The sequence below is a fragment of the Lissotriton helveticus genome, chromosome 3_1 (assembly GCF_964261635.1).
Source record: "Lissotriton helveticus chromosome 3_1, aLisHel1.1, whole genome shotgun sequence".
In the NCBI taxonomy this organism is placed as follows: domain Eukaryota; kingdom Metazoa; phylum Chordata; class Amphibia; order Caudata; family Salamandridae; genus Lissotriton; species Lissotriton helveticus.
This window is the reverse complement of record NC_136061.1, coordinates 67,051,265-67,070,722: the sequence shown is the minus strand read 5'-3', so window position 1 is coordinate 67,070,722 and position 19,458 is coordinate 67,051,265. Positions and strand designations below refer to the sequence as shown.

The 19,458-nt window shown below is 45.0% G+C and overlaps 2 protein-coding genes across 2 annotated transcripts in view; one reads left to right on the top strand and one right to left on the bottom strand.

Moving 5' to 3' along the window:
• The window catches only part of AAMP (angio associated migratory cell protein), a 128,877-nt gene extending 122,534 nt beyond the window's left edge, over positions 1-6,343 (bottom strand). The window contains exon 1 of the mRNA XM_078679252.1: positions 6,168-6,343. Coding sequence (XP_078535378.1) covers positions 6,168-6,273 — 106 coding nt within the window. The 5' untranslated portion in view covers positions 6,274-6,343. The remainder of the gene's footprint in view (positions 1-6,167) is intronic.
• A 504-nt stretch (positions 6,344-6,847) lies between these two features.
• The window catches only part of LOC144824410 (uncharacterized), a 55,685-nt gene continuing 43,074 nt past the window's right edge, over positions 6,848-19,458 (top strand). The window contains exon 1 of the mRNA XM_078683520.1: positions 6,848-6,975. Within this exon, the coding sequence (XP_078539646.1) occupies positions 6,924-6,975 (52 nt within the window). The 5' untranslated portion in view covers positions 6,848-6,923. The remainder of the gene's footprint in view (positions 6,976-19,458) is intronic.

Here is a 19,458-nt window from a genome sequence, read left to right as displayed (position 1 = left end):
GTCCAGGAGCCGTGCATGAGCTGTCCGACGAAGTGCTGAGATGTCGGTGTCCGGCGGGAGCATCAACAAGCCTTGGCAAATGCAGCCATCGCATGAATCAAAGAAGGAGCAATGTTGTGACCATCAAGGTCCAGAGGACTCACCAACAGCAGGAGAGTCAGGGCAGGCCCGAGCAATCAGGGGAGCCCAAAAGAAACAATTGTGACCCTCAAGTGGACCCACAGGCCGGAGGCACTGAAGTCGCAAGAGGACCTCAAGCAGCTCACCAAAAGATGCAGGCCACGATGCGGTGTGGATGAAGAGTCTGGTCACTGGAGGTGCTCGAGGTTGGGGCTACTTGGAGCCCAAAGTTATTCTTGGAAGGAAGCCAACAAGCCTTTGCAACTGCAAGTTGGAAGCGGTGCACAGGGGTTTGGTTATTTGAACCCCTACAAGGGATACTTGCCTCAAACTTGGTGAGAGGGAGAGCAGGCCGTGGGAGCTGTGGAAAACCACCACCTGTGGTGCAAAGCCGAAGGAGTCCCGAGGAGCTCAGGATCTGCAGACAGGTCGACTTAGTTGCAGTGCCTGCAAATAAAGGGGACTGACTGCTTTACTTCAAGGGAGATTACTTCAGGTGTCTTCGATGCTTCACAGGCCTTAGAAGTTTCCTGTATGATGCACAGACGATGCAGCAGACTGGAAGGGAGATTAACTCAGCCCCCAAACGACCAGAGTGCCCAGACGGTAGAAGTGCAGTGGTGTCTGATCTGAATCTTATCCCACTACTAATCTAGGGACCTACACCCAGGTAAACCCTTAAGTACCAGCGGGAAAGGGTTGGGGAGATTCAGGGGAGGGTCTGGGCAGGGGGAGGTTACTCCCATGTCCTTTGTCCAGTTTTGCGCCACAGCGGGCGCCAACGGCTTCCACAGCTGGTTTGAACTGGACTAGGCACAGGAACACAAGTGTGCCCCTAATGCAGACTTTCTGGCGCTGGCAAGCACACCCACCAAGTACCAATACACTAAATCCTGTGTGGGAGGTGGTCACACCTCCCTGTGACAGGATGCCTATTGTTCCACCTTCCTCTGTTCGAGCTTGGCCCAGCAGAAGGGCAGAAATGTGTCTCCGGTCGGCAGCAGACATTTTGTGCTATCCGAGTCTAGAAGGTTGGCACCAGGAACACAGAGCCTAACGGAGGGCTCTTCCAGTGCTTGTAATCATACCCCGTTGATACCAAACATGATGGGATTAGTTGCAGCCGTTTTCGAAATGGTCATCGCATAATTATGTGGTGCCCCTCTATATAGTATATGGCTGCTTCAATGACAACCCGGGAGAATGAACTCTGTAGGCTGCAAGGATGTCCTGTTCATGCAGGGGCACCCTCTCACTTAGAACCATGCACCCTGCCTTCAGGATTGCTACAGCCTATTATAGGGAGGACTTCTAGGTTTTAAGTGCAGTGACTCTTCGTATAGGAAACCTATATCTTAACTTACACAGGCTACAGTTGCAGGCCTGTAGTTCTATTTTGCATGGTCTCTCGTGGGTGGCTTAATTCATGCTTCAGCCCATGAGAGACCACTGGGGTACCTATGCCCTGAGTACCTTAGTACCAGGGTACCCCAGTATCCAATCTGTAATGTACCCAAGAACGCAACACAACAATTTAGGGAGAAAGCAGATAGACTGGGGTTCTGATTAGCAGGTTCCCAGTCAGACTAGTCAAAAACAGCACCACATCAAGCAAAAAGTGGGGGTAACCAAAGAAGCAGACCCTACTTACCTACAATAATTATTTAGTAATTCCAGATATATTTTGAAATACTTGTACTAATCATTTACAAGCTGTTTAAATGTTGTGTGTTAGAAACAAAACTGACATCCTACAGCCTTTTGTTTCACAATGATCGTCAGACAGCTCACTTGACAAAAACCTGTAACTGTAATAACAGAAGGAAAGTAAACACCATTTTCCCGGATAAGATAAGCAACAATTAGTAAAAACATAAACTGACATTTGACCTCTGTCCTTGAGCAGACATCAATTGTGTCAAGATAAAAACAAGGTTTAAAGGTGTGCTTATTGCTCATTCACATTCTGAAGGACAGAACGCCTCTTCCTTTCCAGACTATGTTCACTCTCCAGAATGGACGAGTAGGTGCTCGACCTGATAAAAATCTGACTCGTCATGGCGAGTGGGATAGTAGATTTTTCTAGGCCTGATTGGGACTATATGTTTGACAACCTGGAGGTGATGGGTTTTGAAAACTTGATTTGGAGGTGGATGTGACAGCTTTACTTGGTTCTAGCAGCAAAGAAAGGCAGGTACAGTGATATCAGATTTGTGGCTCATCCATCAGGCACCCAGGAATGTTGTCCCCTCTGGTGTTCACAATGGCCATGGAGGCAGGTATCAGCAGGATGTGGGCCAATGGGACAATAAAGATCCCACACAGCAAGTTTCTCTATGCAGATGATGCCCTACTGTATCGGTGTAATGTGATGTGCGGTGTGGAGCAAGTTCTTTTTAAACTGAACGAGTTTGGGGAAAGCTTGGACTAAAAGTAAATTATGATAAGTTCTTCAGCCCTGCCTTTCTAATTTTCTTCTTACTTGGGAAAGAATTACTTTCTATTAAAGAGGAGCTCAGATCTACCATTTTGACTCAAACCTTGTAGGTGGGAATTTGCCCAAGACCCTATTGGGTATACTTGAATTGACGGTTTACTGGGAGACAATCCTGATCTTGACAATGGGCATAACCGCACCGTTTACAATTATAATATTACCACAACTGTTGTATATTTTCTGTTTGTACCAATTAACCTGCCCAGAAGGCTATTTGATTACATCAAAAGCACACTATTGGACCTCATTTGGGAAGGGCAAAGGCATAAGACGATCTTATACAGTCTACAGCAACCCATTAAGAAGGAAAGGTTTGGTGTGTTGGGTTTTGAGTTGTACTTAATGACAGCCCATGACCAATAGGTGGCTAAATGGGCACAGAGTGCCGCTACCCTGAAGCAGTATAGAAGTGTAATTCGCTTACTGAGAGCAAAATGTTTACAAAGCTGCGGCCACGCAGTGTACTCCAGACTGATGGAAATAGCTAGGCACAGAGCTCTGTACTATACAAACAATGAAGTGTAATGTAATGTAATGTTGGATACTTGTAAAGCGCACTGTTACTCTACCCGAGTGTCCTGGCGCTGTAGACCGCTGGGGAACCCGTCCTGGTTTTCCCTGTGAGATGGTCCCTTTCTGGGTATCTCCAGGGTGAAACCAGGCATCCCCGGCGTCTGTGGGGGGCCGTTGTAGAGATGAGGCAAGCTTAATGCCCAGAGTTACCGAGTGTGTTCCCTGGTTAGAGTAGGCACTGAGGCGAGAATTATCGAGTCCGTTGACCCTGGTCCAAGACCCTGCCGCGTCGGGAATTGAACCCTGGTCCCGGGCCGTTCTCTGCTTACAGGTCTGCCGCCTCTAACCAGTGAGCCACACCTCTCCACTAAGTGGCATTTTAACTAGACCTGCAGATACACAAGGCCCTCCCCTCACTCTATATAGGAAAGTCATAGAACCGGGGGGAAAATGCACAAAGAATTATAATAAGGGGTCCTACCTGTCTCAATCTCTTTCGTAAAGGAACAGATCCAACAAAGCCAGACCACATTGTATTTTTTGGTTTATATATAGCATATAACTTTGCCATATTTTGTATATACAGTAAAATTGGCATGCGCACTTCAGTGCCCACCACTCCTCCCCCCGCTGGCTCGGATGACAGACCGCCCCTTAAAACTGCCTTAGTATAGAAAAATAAAATGATACCAACATGGTTTTATTCTTCCTTTTTGCACTGCTCAAAGAGCAGGGGGGCAGCGTACTTCCGCCTTAGCAGTGGACTCACCACTGACAATCTCTATGAACCATTCATATGCATGCTATTCGCATGGCAGTGTGTATATACTTTTAAGCATCACAGTGGATGCATTTCCTTTATTCAGCTGGACTTGTTGCCTAACAGTCTGTTACAAGTTGGCAGATCTTTTTCTTTTACTTTTGACACTATGGCTGTCCATGGTCTGTTTGTACTATTGATATGTTACTGTCTACTATGGTGATTTAAAATACATTTGGTTAAGACATTTCCTGACCAACAACGAAGGAGACTAGGTCTCCGAAATGCGATGGGTGTGTAGTTTAGTCATTGTTTCACAATAAACCACTGCTGGCAAGAAAGTCAGGACTGCAGCTGGTCTTTTCTAAGCACCTGGATTCTGGGGGGATCTTTTTAAAGAACCAGGTTTTGGAGGTTCGCTACCCCGCCGCATTTAAGTGGCAGGGAAATCCTATGATTCTTTTGGAGATAATAATATATATATTTTCACTGAGAAAAAGCAAAGGTTACAGGGTTGCTATAGTTAGGCTGACATTTCACTTGTACAAAGACAGAGAAATTCAGCAGTTATAGTTACCTGAGCTAACTATAACTTACGCCCCAGCAATGCACTGCTTATGACCTCACATATTACATCACTCATGACATAAGGTTATGCTGCAGGGGGTGGGGCTACTTGTCCATTTGACAAAATAAACATAAAAAGTGCTGGTACTAACATCATAAAATAGATCTTGGGTGTACAGGGATAGGAATTCCACACCATTAGGGGGTTACATTTTGCACAGTGGTTGGCTTATCGAACGCTAGCTATTAACTGCCGGTTTCAAAGAGACAAGGGAACCCTTAAGGTAATCAAGGACCTGGGGTAATAGTTTATACAAGCAACAATGGTCCTTAATATATCACAATGCTTATAACCAAAATTGAATTATAGACAACGATCTGTACTATGAGGCAGCATGTGTCCAGCCGGACACTAATTTAATCAATGTAGAAGCATACATAAGATAAGGTGAACAATTATACAGTGGGATACAGTCCTGTATCCAGTAAACATAACACATAAGAAACAAAACAAAGGTTAGGAATTTACAGGCAATTAGGAAGAAAGGCAGGCACTAGTACCAGTTTAAGATTTGTCTAGCTGACCTCATGTAGTATACACAATTAAGGTAACAAAATGGGAATTGTTGTGTCACTACATTAACTGTCGACGGCGTTTCGATCCTACATAAAATAAGGGATCATCATCAGGACTAACAATGAATTGCCTGAATATGCAAGCCTGTTGAGAAGGAAGCAAAAGAAAGGGGACATGGTTTACCCTGTAGCCTGCATAGCGTTGCATTACTGATAGACCATGCCATACTTATTGTGAAACCTTCCATACGTGCGTGAATGATGTATAAGGTGTCACGCATTCTAAAAACATGGTGAAACTTGGTGAAACTGTGACATGCTTGTGGATGTTGCCACAGTATGGAGGGAGTGCAAGAATCGTGGTGATAGGTAAGGGAGTGCGGCATGGGAGGGTGCCTAGGTAGTTGGTGGATCTAATCCAAGGGCTCTCACCCAATGATGGCTTGGGGGCAAGTGTTTCAGGGTAGAAGACACGTGGACTAGGAGTGCATCCAAGGAGCGCACGTATGGAGTGTCTCAAATTGGGCAGCAATAGTGCGAGCGTTGCTTCCTTGCTGAACATGTACAGCTTGGCAGCAGGAAAGCAAGCTACACTTTTTCAAAGAAAGCATCAAGTGTCATTTATTTTCCCTTCACAACAGATTCGGCAAGGCAGACTAGAACACGAGTTCATCGCTGGCACTGAGGCAGGTGCAGGTTGTACCACCGACGAGGTCCAGCAGGGACTCCGAGCATCCCTCTCGATCCCGGACTTGTTATGAATCAGAGGACTATACAATGAACTTACTAATGATAAAGGTCTTGCGAGCCCTTCCCTGCTACTCGTGTCGTAGCCACCGATGGCACTATTCCCCCTAAAACACGTACCACCTACCCTACCTCACAGCAGTTCTGGGAATAGTGGCTGGGGGCTCCCATTATTGTACTTCATGCCAACTTTCGAAAAAGACAACCTTTGAAACTGTGACAAACCCAGAGTATGGACCAACAGCATACAATGGAAAATACAGCATGGACCAGAATATCAACATCAGAGGAACTCATTAAACTGGTGAATGCTCTCAGGGCTAGGAGGTCCCCCTAAGTCCAGAAAGCAGCTCTTGTCCCCCTGACCCCACTGCGCCCCCTCAGTACCCGGGTCCGGGTCGTCGTCATTCAGCTCCAACACCTCGATGATCTCCTCGTCACCATGAAAGTCTCCGACCTGCGCCCCTGCCACAGCCCCCTCGGCGTCCTCCATGGGTACAAGTGCCCAGCCTGACACACACGGGTCTCTTCCACTCCCACGGCCGGATCTTACGGTGCAGCCTACCCAGGGGGGCGTCAGGCAGCAGCCGCCAATGGAAGCGAGGCGTAAACAGCAGTAGGCCAATCATGACTCGCATACTTTCCGCGGTCCCGCCCTCCCTGTGAGCCTGGGAAGCTTGCATGGACAACGAAACTAGAGAAAGCCGGGAAATGTAGTATTTTGGATCCAGACGCTTATTGTGGCATTAATCCTACTAGACTGTTTTAGATTCGTGATTACACACTATGCGAAGTAGAAAGAGGACAGAACAGAAGCAACTGTATTCAGAGCCTAATTCGCTACCGTTTTGGAACATTCGAATGACGTTTTACTAAGCAAAGATGTACCGTATATGCCACGACGGTAGATATTTTTATTTACGATAAGGGCAAAAGTAAAAATAAATAACTCATCTAATACTTGCATTTCTCTTTTCGTGTAAGAAATATTGTTCAAATTGGGTAAAGTTATGCCGTTCCATATTAAAGCAGATACTCGTGAAGATTCCTGACTAGCTGCTTGAGTAACTAAAACTATTTTACTAGTGAACAAAAGACTACAGCTCCCGGCATGCCCAGGGCCGTCAGTCACGCCGTCCCAACATGGCGGCTGCCAGTGGCTGGTTATTGGGGTCAGGAGCTGGCAGATTTTTGGGTGAGTACAGAGGCTACCCAGGGGTTGTCGCCTCATTGCACTACGTCTGTCAGTTCGTATCTACAGACCGTGTTATGTTTAATCTGTTTTAATTTTTAATAACAGTTCAGTGGGTTGAGTTAATGATTTTGGGATTATCTCACTGATATAAATTTGTATTTTTTTTAACTTAAAACCGTGGGAAATCAAGTGTCTTTAGCGGAGCGTGGGTCACTGATCTGATGCATACGATGGTTCACCTGTAGCTCATTTCAAATCCTAATACAAGCTTGCAGTGACATCGCTGCGCATACTAGACCTGGTCGAATTTATTCCAATCATGCAATTTTAAACAAACAGAACATTTTTAATGTAAATGCTAAGGATAAAATTGAAAATATTAGCATAACATTGCCATATTATACTAGGTGTTATAACAATTGAAGAATGAGTGAAGAGTGTGCTGTGTTGCTAGTTAAAAAAACGCAGTGGTGACACATAATGAGAAAAATACTGCGTGTTTACACTGAGCATAGTCTTTTCCATGCTCAAGGTGCATATAGGCCTACAGCTTGATTACATTTATTCAATCTTTAAGTTTGTGTGCTCTTTGTTGCAGACAGCGTTTCCAGACGTTACACACCCAAACCACTCGCGACATATAAAGGCTTTCTCTGCCTGTTCATCCCGCAACAAAATGGTACTGCTTACTCACTATGCCTATCACAAACAGGAAAACCAACAATATGATTGCTTCACTTTTAGGCGTAGTTGCCTGTGCCAGGGATGTAGCTATCATCAGTTCAGAAGGTGCAGTGACACTGAGGCCCAGAGGAGTGAGGGGCCAACAGCACCACAATTATGGTTGTATTATGCTCCTAAACTACAGTCTGGTGTGCCCATTTTGCATACTTGCATTGAGGCCCAGAGCATCCTTGCTGCACTGCTGACTTCAGTTTCCTTTAAATCGCCTGTTTGGTATAGAGTAAATTCCTGTGCTTTTTCTTAATCCAACCTATTTAGTGGATTCTAATTGTAGTGTTCTTTTACTAGAACCCGCCCAAGAGATTTGTGATATGTTACAGCGAGAATCCGTTGCAATCGCTTTTCTAGAAAAGAGAGGCACCCCTTGACCCTGGTTTTCGAACATGATGCTATAGCATAGCGTTTCACAAATACAGAATATCTCATCAACAAACCGTATGTATACATGGTACATGCGCATTAAGTGTGCACAAGTTTGTCCTTATTATAGGATTGGTTAGGAGTGGTACACTACGAGGTTTGCAGAGTTGTCTGAAACACACTTTTTTATCTTTTTATGTGCTCTCAACTGTGTTTTTAAAGAAACATTGAAATTGGTTTTAACCATCGGGGGCTGAATTTGAATGGATTATCTGGGGGCTTGTAGCGATTCTTTTTTGGAGGAGTGTGTTATACTCCCATAGCTGAACTTTTCTGTAACATGTGGATAGCGGGCGGCCATTTTCAGGTTGCCACGCGCTCTCTGCGGTTAGCGCACTAGTCTTTGCACGCCTTCCTGCCATTATCTTATCTAGTGGAGAAGTGTGGCTCACTGGTTAGAGGAGGCAGACCTGGGAGCAGAGGTCAGCCCGGGACCAGGGTTCAATTCCCGGCTTGGCGGGGTCTTGAGTCCTAAAATGTCCATGGACTCGACAATTCTCGCTCCGGTGCCTACTCGATTCACGGGTTCACATTCTGCGACTCTGGGCAATAGCTTGCTTAATCTCCACAACGGCCCCTCGCGGCGGGATGCCTGGCTTTCACCTTGCGGATACCCTGCCGGGGTTATCTCACAGGGGAATACCAGGACGGGTTCCCTAAGCAAGCGCTTAGAAACTGCTCGGTGATTTGCGCTATATAAATTCCTGTACATTTACATTTACATTTACATTTAATGGACCGGGAGCGGATGTGCATTAGTGGAGGCAGACATGAGGGAATTGTCATGCTAATCCGGCTCTAGGTGATGAATTCCGCGTGGTGCTAAGAGCTTGGGGATCCGGGGCGGCACAGTGTCCATCTGTTCGGCGCGCGGTGGCTTCCGGAACAGATTCCCTGCTAACTAGCAACGCCGAGTAATTTATTTATTCGAGCACCACAACCATCCCCGTGGAATCCTTCCAGTCCCCCTGCTCATTAGCACCTCATGACCGTTGCCTCATCGAGATGTATTTCTATCAAGCAATTATTTGTTTTTCCTGACGATGATCCCATTATTTGTCTAGAAGGGATCGAAACGTTGTCGACTTTTTAAACCGTGTATACAAACCTATTCATATTTAATTTGTAACGGTTTTTGGTTGTTCATTACTCTTGTTTAACTTTGATTATTTACCAACAAGCCTTTTTGTTTTGCCTGATTGTTTGTCCTTTTATGTCTAATGTTCTATGTAGGATACAGGACTGTGTCACACTTTATTCATGTGTCGCTGAGAATTTTTTTAACATATTTATTGATTAAATCTTACTGTCCGGCTGGACAGCGACTGTATAGAAGAGATTGCATTCTATATTTATTTCTATTACTATTGAGCCTTATCAGGGACCATTGTTTATGTAAAAAATCACTACCCAAGGTCCTTGTTTACCTAATGGGTTTCCTTGTCTTTGTATAACCCTGCATAATTGTTAGTCGCAGCACGGCTCAATCAATAGAGGATTGGGACGAACCGCAATGATGAAGCATGCCACCTAGAGGTAACCCTGGTGGGTGAGGGGTCTCTAGAAAAAAAGTATTTTTTTTTCTAGAAAAAAGATTGCAGTGGATTCTCGCTGTATTCTATTACAAATCCCAGGGCAGGTTCTCTACAAATTATTCAATTTTTGTTTGTTACATAACCGTTCGGAGGATAAACGTAGCCTCTACCTCCCTCCTTTCCTTGCTTGTGTTCTTTTACTAGTACAGGGCTTAATACTGATGTCTTCCCTAATTGTTCACTGCTCTGGCAGTTATTGGGAAAACAATTGTGAGATACTAGGATTTGCAATCTAAAAATGTGTTCTAGAAAGCCAGGAGAAGAGCCCCAGGTTTATCATCAGGCATCTGTGGGAGTTATTTAAGCATTGCTCATAAGATCAGAGGTAGTGCTTATAAAAATTGGGACAAAGCAGTCATGCAGCCTTTTTCGATTTATAGTGCAAGACTAGACTTGAGTAATAATTGTTGTAACAAAAATGATGTCTTTTCCTTCACTTAACATTTATATTTGTTAGTTCTTGCAGATAGAGCACTAGCCTGTACAAGGGGCTATTCGTGTCTTTTGGATGTTTTGAAATCAGCCATTGTTTGATTGTTAGTGTCAGGGCGAGTTCAGACATTGTTTGATTGGATGTGTCAATCATGACAGTAGCGTCCTCCTGAGTCCGGGAGCATCTAACAGAGCACTCCACACATGGAGCTCTGGTTTGCGCATCTTTATTTTTCCGCTTGCAACCTTAAACTGACGTGCTGTACCACAAACTTTATTAACTGTACACACCAGGTTACGTAATACTTGTAAGGAGTCTGCAAAGAACCAATAGAGGCCTCATACATATAAACACAGGACACAATATCTCCCACTTTGTTAAATAAAAAGTATGTACAAATGTATTGTACTTCCATTTATATGTTTTGTGTTTGTTTGGGGAATTTGTTAAGCGCACATATACCAAAAGGTCTCTTGGCGCTGAAAGGGAGGGGGAGAGACTTTGAGGGCTGCTAACAATAAGCTGGAGTGAACAACCATGTTTTCAGTTTTTTTCTGAAATTAGTGTACTCTGGTATAAGTCTAATATCTATTGACAAGGAATTCCAGAGAGTGGGGCCAAGGACAGAGAAAGGGGAGCCACCCGTTCTCTTGTGCTTGAATCTTGGAATCATTAGCATAGCCATCGTGGCCGATCTGAGATCCCGTTTGGGTACATACCTTGAGATCTTAGCAGAGAAGAATTTGGAGCCCTTGTCACAGAGGGCATTGAAGATCATGCTGCCTGTCTTGAACATGGACGCTGAGTCACCGGGAGCCAATGCAATTGCTTCAGAAGTGGTTTAATATGACAATGTCTTGGTTGCTGAAGGACCAACCTGGCAGCTTGATTTTGTATTAGCTACAGTCTATGGGTCTGATTGATGGTGTTAACGTAATCCAGCCTGGACATGATTAAGGCAAGCATAACCGTCATGCATGTATTGCGCTTACTACCTCTGACGAGGCTTCAATGCACTTTTTGGCAAGTAGCACGCTACTCCGGATTCCAAGAAGGATTACTGGTGGATTAGTATAGTGAAATTTGAGTTAATTTGAGCGGTGGACATGTGAGTCAGTTAGTTGGATTGAAAGAGGGAAGAGTCTAGAAAGTGTTTATTGGGAGATCATAGTAGTAAGATGAGGTTTGGTATGAGTATAAGGAGAGATAGAGGAGAGAAGAAACTCTAGAAATAGATTAGGGAGATCATAGTAGTAAAATGAGTTTTGGAATGAATCCAAAGAAGGATAGTTGAGGGAAGAATTTAGATGAGTTCTTTTGGAGATCATAGTATTAAAATGAGGGTTGGGGTGATTGAAGGAGGGAAAGAGAAAGGAAGAATCTAGAAAGTTATTTTGGAGATCATGGTAGTACAATGAGGTTTGGGATGAGTCGGAGAGTGAAGGTAGAGCGCTGGGATGCCCCGGGTAGCCAGGCACTTTAGAAATGCTTCCTCATTCATTCATATTGAGAGAGGTAGAGGATAGTGCATCGGAGACAGCATGGCTAACCACATGCGCATAGACAATATCTCTTGCATCGGCATTTGCCAATGCTTGTTGTAATTTCACTTTATAGTCCGCTTGTATTACGGGGAGAGCATCGCCCCTATTTACTTCACTCTCAGTTGTGCCATTTTAGAGGTGCTGTATTAGAAGTGTGCTCTCTTGTCTTTTCCAGTTGGTATATGTAATTCATCCATGCCCTATTTAGACCGGCAGCAGAGAGAAGCATGCTAAAGGGAAGCCTGTCTGCGTCCCTCTGTGCTCAGACCTAGTCCAGGGCCTGGTACACTGCTGAGTCTTTTTTTCCGCAGTTGGTAAGAAATGACTTAATACTAATGTTAAATGATTTGTACCTGTGCAGCATTGAATCTATTAGTTTGAAGTGCCTCACTAGTGCAATTGGATATCTAAGGCACTTCACAAACATTTCAATTCACACCATCCCTCCCTTATCTTCTAGAATTTTAAAATCGAGCTGTATATCATAATTGTTGGAATCCCAATATAATGTGCATTCTAATCAATGTCTGTTTGATGGTTAAACCTGTGACTGAGGGGGCGGAGTCTGTAAGACTCCTTTTGAGTCTGCATTTATAACAGAAACCTGCTTAAAGTGGACTCCTCCCCTGGTCTTATATTCCTCCTGGTTATCTTTTCAAATTTGCCAACGAACCTATGCGATTATTTACAAAAATACATTTTTAGTTTCCCCATGGACTATCGAGTCCTTTTCCTTTACAGAATATATTCTCAATATTTCTCATTCAAAATTGTAATGAATACAAACAAAATGATATTAACTTACAGACTCTCTCTAACTCTGTGAATACCTTTAATACTTCTATACTTGAATCTCTAGTTTAGAAACTACCAATTTAATTTTGCCTTAAAGTTTTAATCTCCATATGGACAGGGATTCTGAAAAGGATGCCACAGAGTTGCTCTTTATTCGACGTTTGATTTGCTTTAACTTGTACAAGGACCAACTTACTCGGCAGGCCATATTCTTGCCTGTATCTAGGCGTACCAAGCTTTAGTCAACACTCTTTCTACTTTAGAACTGACATGGATGGACCACAAAGCTATTTTCTTGTCAACCAATGAGTCGTCCACATTTCTGATCATTCATGGTCTAAATTGGACCCTCCTAAATTGATCACCTGCATTCTGATAGATGTAGTCTTATGTTTCTTTATTCAGATTAGATAGCTTGGCTAAGCATCCCTATCACAATTACTTATTAATGGATAGTAGCCCAGGACTGGATATCATGTGTTCACATGAACGAAAGCCATTTGGTAGCCCACCGAAAGTATTTGGGCTTCGAGCAAATATTAACAGACAAGTGCAGTCGCACCTCACAACAACCTATTGGCAACTCCTCATCGATTGCTACTGGTCCCCTGATGCTCTAACATGAGCATGAGAACAGGAGACCCACTCCCGGATACTGACCCGCTCACAGGTCAATGTCTGTCCCTGCTGCGCTGCTCTCACCAAGCTTCCTCCGACATTCCAGAAGCTAGATACTTGTAGGTTAGGCTGTCCAGGCACCCACCCTTCGCCAGCGGGTGATCGATCCCCCACAGCAGCATTAAGAGAGAACTCAGCTTGGAATCAAATATATATACATATACACATCATAACTCCTCAATAAGTCGTCCAGATGCTGGCACCAGTCTTCCAGATCTAGTTGTATGAGATAGAGGAGGAGTGCCTTCATTTAGCATCTGTAGAGCAGAGTTGGATGATTGACTTGGGCACTCAGGAGGACTTGCATGACTCCAGGAGGTCTGGAGCTGACAAACATTGAGGCAAAGGCTTAAAGTGTTATGAGTCTCTGATTATAGATTTATCCAGGTCGTTAGGTAGTTACTATATGTCTCTTGCTTGCCACAACTCTTAGCGGTTCAGCAGAGTGCCCTTCTTGCATGTTCGCTTTTGCTTGACAAGAATTCTATCTTCTTTATAAAAAAAAGTTTCTCAGCACTTATCGGCGTAAGCCTTCATTTTGCATTGGCAAGAGGGTTTCATGACACAAATTTCGTTTGGGTATATTGACCGGTTGGTGGCTCATATTTGTATCATCGTTCCAAGAGCTTCCCTGAACAGCAGGGTGGTAGGACTTTCTCCTGTCGTAGAATGAGGAGTGGAACAGTAGGCATGAAAGGCTGGGCTTAACCCCTTCGACGCTCATGACGGAACGGTTCCGTCATGAGCTACGGTTGAGCTGTGCTCATGACGGAACCGTTCCGTCATGACCACGCCCGTTTTTATTAGGGCCCAGCACCGGAGGGGGAATCGCGGTCGCGTCGAAGAGGTTAAAGCAGAATTGTGGTTGATACATTTCAGTGCAGCACGCTGAACCACTCTTTTCACTGCACTCATAAATCAATCAACAACGCCACTTGCCTGTGGCCAGAGAGTAGTGCTTTTCTAATGTTTGTTTTTTGAACTCTCTGCTAATGAAGTGTGGACCTTTGTCAGATTTGAGAATGGAGGGAACACCCCATGCTGTGAAAATGTCATCTAGCCTCTCAACTCTGTCATGTGTGGTTGATGATAGGTCTTCCACTAATGGAAAACGTGAGTACCCATCGACAACTACCATGAGATGATGTCCATTATTGAGGGGTCTGAAGAAATGTAACACAATTCTCTCCTAAGTTTGCTTAGGTAGCTCACACATGAGTCATTTTGAGAGACGGGCAATTGCATAGATGAGCTTTTAAACTCACTTTCAACTCATTCTCATTTGTCAAGACACTTGAACCACACTCTATCCCTGAGGGCTGTTATAGTTGCAGCAATGCCATGATATCCTTTGTGTGTCAATTCAATAATTTGTTGTCTCAGGCTTCCAGGGATAACTATTTTTACCCCACTTAGTATGACACCATCATGTGTGACAGAAGGTTCTTCCTGAATATTCTTGAACTTCTGGTACTCCATATCATCAGTAAGAGTTAGAGTATGTTTCTGCCATGATTCTGTTGTATTGATTTCCTGGAGCTTAAGCATGTCTTTGTCAGTATTAGTTGATGTCAGAATCTGTTCAATAGAAAGTGGTGCAGGCGCACTTGCCTATAATATGAAATTGATGTAGACGTTCTGCTATAACGCTGTAGCAGCACTCGTGAAAAGTAGAATGCAGTGTTCAGAGTTTTCCCAGGTTTGTGCACAATAATGTAAACATACTCCTGCAGACACAACACCCCCATCTTGACGCAAGGGGGGCATCTTGGCTTTCGGATTTCTGAAGTTTTTAGTCCCTGTATATACTATACTTCAGTAAGGTATAGGGTGGACAGAGTCCAGTGGAACCCCAAAGGCTTCCTGAGATAAAAGTAGATAACACCTTACTCTCTATTTGTGGTAGTGTGGGCTAGCAGTAAGGCTTTATCAGAGGGCAGTGTTAAGCATTTTTGAACCAAGCAGGACTTGGTACAGGTTAAGTAAAAATGTACTTTTCAAAACAGGATGATAAGAATATACAATCTGGATGAAATTGATGTTGTTACAGGTTTGTAAAACATTGAAAGACAGTTGATATTTGTAATGTCTTTGTGAATACTTTTTAGATTACTCTTGAGATCACTTTTCAGATTACATTTTCTACTCCATGTGGTATGCCTTGATATCACACTGGAACATTTCCTAGACAAAGGTAAGTAAACCACCTTGACATTAAAACACAGTTGTGTGGGTTTCCATCCAAACACAACTCAACACTTGGAACTTTTTCAGAGGAGAAACAGTCGATGCAATTCTGTGGAAGAAAATGTGGTTATCGGTTTGTAGGTAAGCAATCGGTTTTGAGGTTTGAGTTTCTGGGGTTAGAATAAGGGTTTCCCTAGGGTCAAGGATGCACTCAAAGAACACCCTCCGCGGCACTAGGGCGGCCGGGTGCAGAGTGCTGAGGCCCAATATTAGCCTATGGGGTTAGGGCGTTGTCGGTTGGTGGCTGCTCTTGGGCAAGCCCTGGGGTTAGGGAGCAAAGCTACTAGGGTTAAGCTCAGGTCAAAGGGGGATCCGAATTAGGATACAATGTGCACGCACAGCGGAACAGGGGTGACCAGGTGCACGGAGCTGATTTGGCATCGGGTGCCCTGTTGTTTTCAATGGGAGATCTCCGATCGGAACAAAGACTGCAGGCACGGGCAGTGAGGCTTCTTGGAGGCAATCACCAGTTGGAGAGGTAAGTGAGGATGCAGGGGGATGCCTGGACATGGCCGGTTGGGCCACCCAAGCTTGTGGGGCGTCGGGTGCAGGGGTTTCCTTAGGCGTCGGGTTCCCTTACCAGTTCTGGTCGTGGGGACCCTCGAGGTAGAGGCTGCAGGCGTCGTCGGGAGGCTTTAGGTAGGTCAGGGATCACCAGATCCCAGGTCAGGTTCGCTGGGGAGACCTCCTCATGGTGTTGGACCACTCGGACTCGGGCCTTCGCACTGGGGGCAGGGTGCTGCCTGCAAACTCGCAGCTATAGTCTGTTTTTTTAACAAGTCTGGTGCTCACGGGTGGCAGAGTCTTTGCAGGGAAGGCAGGTCAGGTCCTCCAGGTTCTGGGGCGCTGCTGTGATAAGCGTGGCTAATTCCACCCGAGTGACTTACCTCACTCACCTATAGTTACCCAAGAATAAGTCAGCCGGACAGTGGAGAAGAATAACCAAAGCAAGTTTATTAGGCCACAAACTCCCATATGAGAGGGCCCTATATCGACCTCACCCCTAAGAGTGTGTCGAGAAGGACTAACTCACATCATCATGGTGATACATTATAATATGAGAAGGCAGAGTAAAACACGCCCATAATGGAAAAGTACTGGTCCCACAAAAGTGTAGACAATGGCCTCATACAAGAGGCATCAGCACCTGCAATAGCAACACTTGTTATCATCTCTCAAGGACACAGAGCCAGGCCGCTACATCTCCAACACATGAGAACGGCCTGATAAGGAGTTTCGTTAGCAGGAGTTTCAGCTACAGTAAACCAAGAAATGAAAATATGCTGACATGAGGAATTATTCCTATTCCTACGGGAGGGGGATGAGCAAGTGCAGTTTGCACGCATAGAGAGAAATGATTCAAAATGGTGGCACACAAGCTAAGCTAAGAACACTGAAATGATGTCACACGCATAAGTGAATAACTGAATAATGAGAACATAAATGTAAATGCGTAAATACAAGTAATTAGTTAGACACATTCCGCTAACTCATAAGCATAATGTACGAAGGGGGCGGGACTTGAAATTGACGCCTATCAGACCCTCCTTTTAGCGGACTGTGGCTAACACGTTTGTTTCCATTTATTAACCAAAAGGAGGGCCTTTACAACAAAATCTATGGGCTGGAAAGTCATATCTAAACGAGAGCATCATCATGAATAAACATCAGCCAATTAGCATCAGCAAGCTCAACATCATTGGATACCGGATACTGTGTCGTTGGGCTCTTAGACTTTTTTATATTGCTGGCACACATGGAGCAACAAGGGGGAAGACAGTAAACACAGAGGCAGCATGACAGTAGGAAACCTATTACACCTACAATGACCATGAATATTTTCCAACCCCAGGAAGAGAAAAGACCCCACAACCATGACTGTAAGGACCAAGTACCAGTATCTTGATGAAGTTCGGCAGCTAACCTATGGAGTTTCTGCACAGCCAAATTAACTGTCGGGGCGGAGTCAGGAATATACACGCAACAAGACGTCCCGATGACGCGACAGGCTCCACCCCTCTCCGCCAGGATGACGTCAAGAACCATTCTATTCTGGATCGTAAATAATCTCATAGCCTGCATCTCCAGAGACATATTAGCTGCAATGTCAGCTTCAGTATTCACTACCTTTTCCATTACCCTTGAAAGACGTCTGATGGCCCTACTGTTAAAGATAGGACCCCAGAATGGCAACAGGCCCTTAGAGAAATCTGGAAACTGCTGTCCAGAGGTGTCTGTTTGATCTACGTCATCAACTTGAATTTCCCTCCTTTTCCGCTGTCCTTGTTCCATGTCAAACCTCCTATGTGTCTTATGATAATCCGAAGGTGCCACGTAAACGGGAGGAAGTAGATACGCCAAGTAGCATGTCCCGCCCCAACCCTCAGGCAACCACAAATACCCATTATCTCCACATACAAAATAGACATTTGGGGAAGTGACGAGCGAAGGACTAAGGGTCAGGCGAATCGAGGCAGTCACATTACAAAGACTGTCACCCACCTTTATCGGACCTCTACCCTGAATACAAAAATAAGACGAAGGCCCCACTACTGCTAGGGGCACCAGGGAATGACCACTACTATTTGTTGCAGGAGGGCGTCTGTATACTAGAGAAGAGTTCAACTGTAAGAAACTCTCTCGTACTTTGTCAGTGTCATTGGGTATCAGAAACCTGTCCACCTTCTTCGAACAAGTTTCTAAGAATGTTTGGTCAAAACGTCCATCAGTAAATAACCGTCCAAGGGATGAAGGGGGCAGAGGGCGTACTCGCATTGTCAGTGTTGACCCACTACCAGGGAGTCGTGGGGTCAGAGAATCAGGCTGCTGAAAGAACTTTACCATACCTATCAGGGTGTACCAGCCCACACAGCTATTCACAGGAGTCAATTGAAGTGCCAGTAACCTGTCCTTATATGCGGCAGAAGGAAGCAACCCACAGACCCAGCAATCTGTCACATTGTATACGGCATGTGCATGATGCAGTGTTTTTATGAAAACATTATCACGATAGCCTTTTCTCATACATTGTTCACCATAATCAACAGTAACCATATTGTGTTCCGGTAAGGGAGAAGGGGTAGGAACCAGTTTGTGGACGGGGTAAGCTTCATCCAGAAAAAACAGTATTACAAGCATTATCAAGAACACAATAATGAGCACCACAATAACCACAATTTTACTTTTACGTGATAGGGCACGCCATGGTGAATCTTGTTCTGGTCTGCGAGGAGCAGCAAAAGGCTGTTCCTCCTCTGGGATCGGACGGCCAAAAGGGTACATGTCTCCTAAAGAGCGGGGCAAGGGATATCCTAAAAGTTCAAAAACTAGGGGCACTACTAAAAGTTCAGACACTCCAAAACCGGCCAGAGGGGTTCTTCACCCTTCAAATGGGCTCTTCTCCCTATGTCCGTTAAAGCCTCATAGGCAGGCTTTCAATCTCGTAAACCCTAATCCCTCGACGGAGTCACACAACTGCAGCGACTCAGGAGCACAGAACTTGGGCCCGCATACAACTCTAATGTTCCATTCAGCAATGTCTCAGAAGTGCACCAGGGCTCCTTTTAGCAGTCCATCCCTATTGCTATACTAACCTATCGAATATAGTCCACTCCTAGTCCCTATCTCAGCCCTTCTTCCAGTGCTCAGTTCATTTGCCTCTCTTTCCTGGGCCGCAAGTTATAGCGAGTGCTCCCTCGCACTTCGGGGTCTGAAAACAGAATTGGTGGGTCGTTTTGGAAAGGGGTGGCTTCGGTCGTTTGGGCACTGTGACCAAAGGAAGCCTCCCTACTCGTACTCAGGGCTGGCTTCTGTGCGTTCTCGTCGTGCTCCTCCCCGATCAGCAAAGCATCAGAGAAGGGGAGATACTGAGGCACTGACTCTGTTTCGTGATCTGCAATGCCACCTCTTACCCATGCATCATAGGGTAAAGGTAGTGGAACCTTCTTGACGTGGGAAGCATGTGTCCACGCCTTTCGACCCTCCACTCGAAGTGCGGTGCGGGTGGTGAGCAGCACCAACCGCGGCT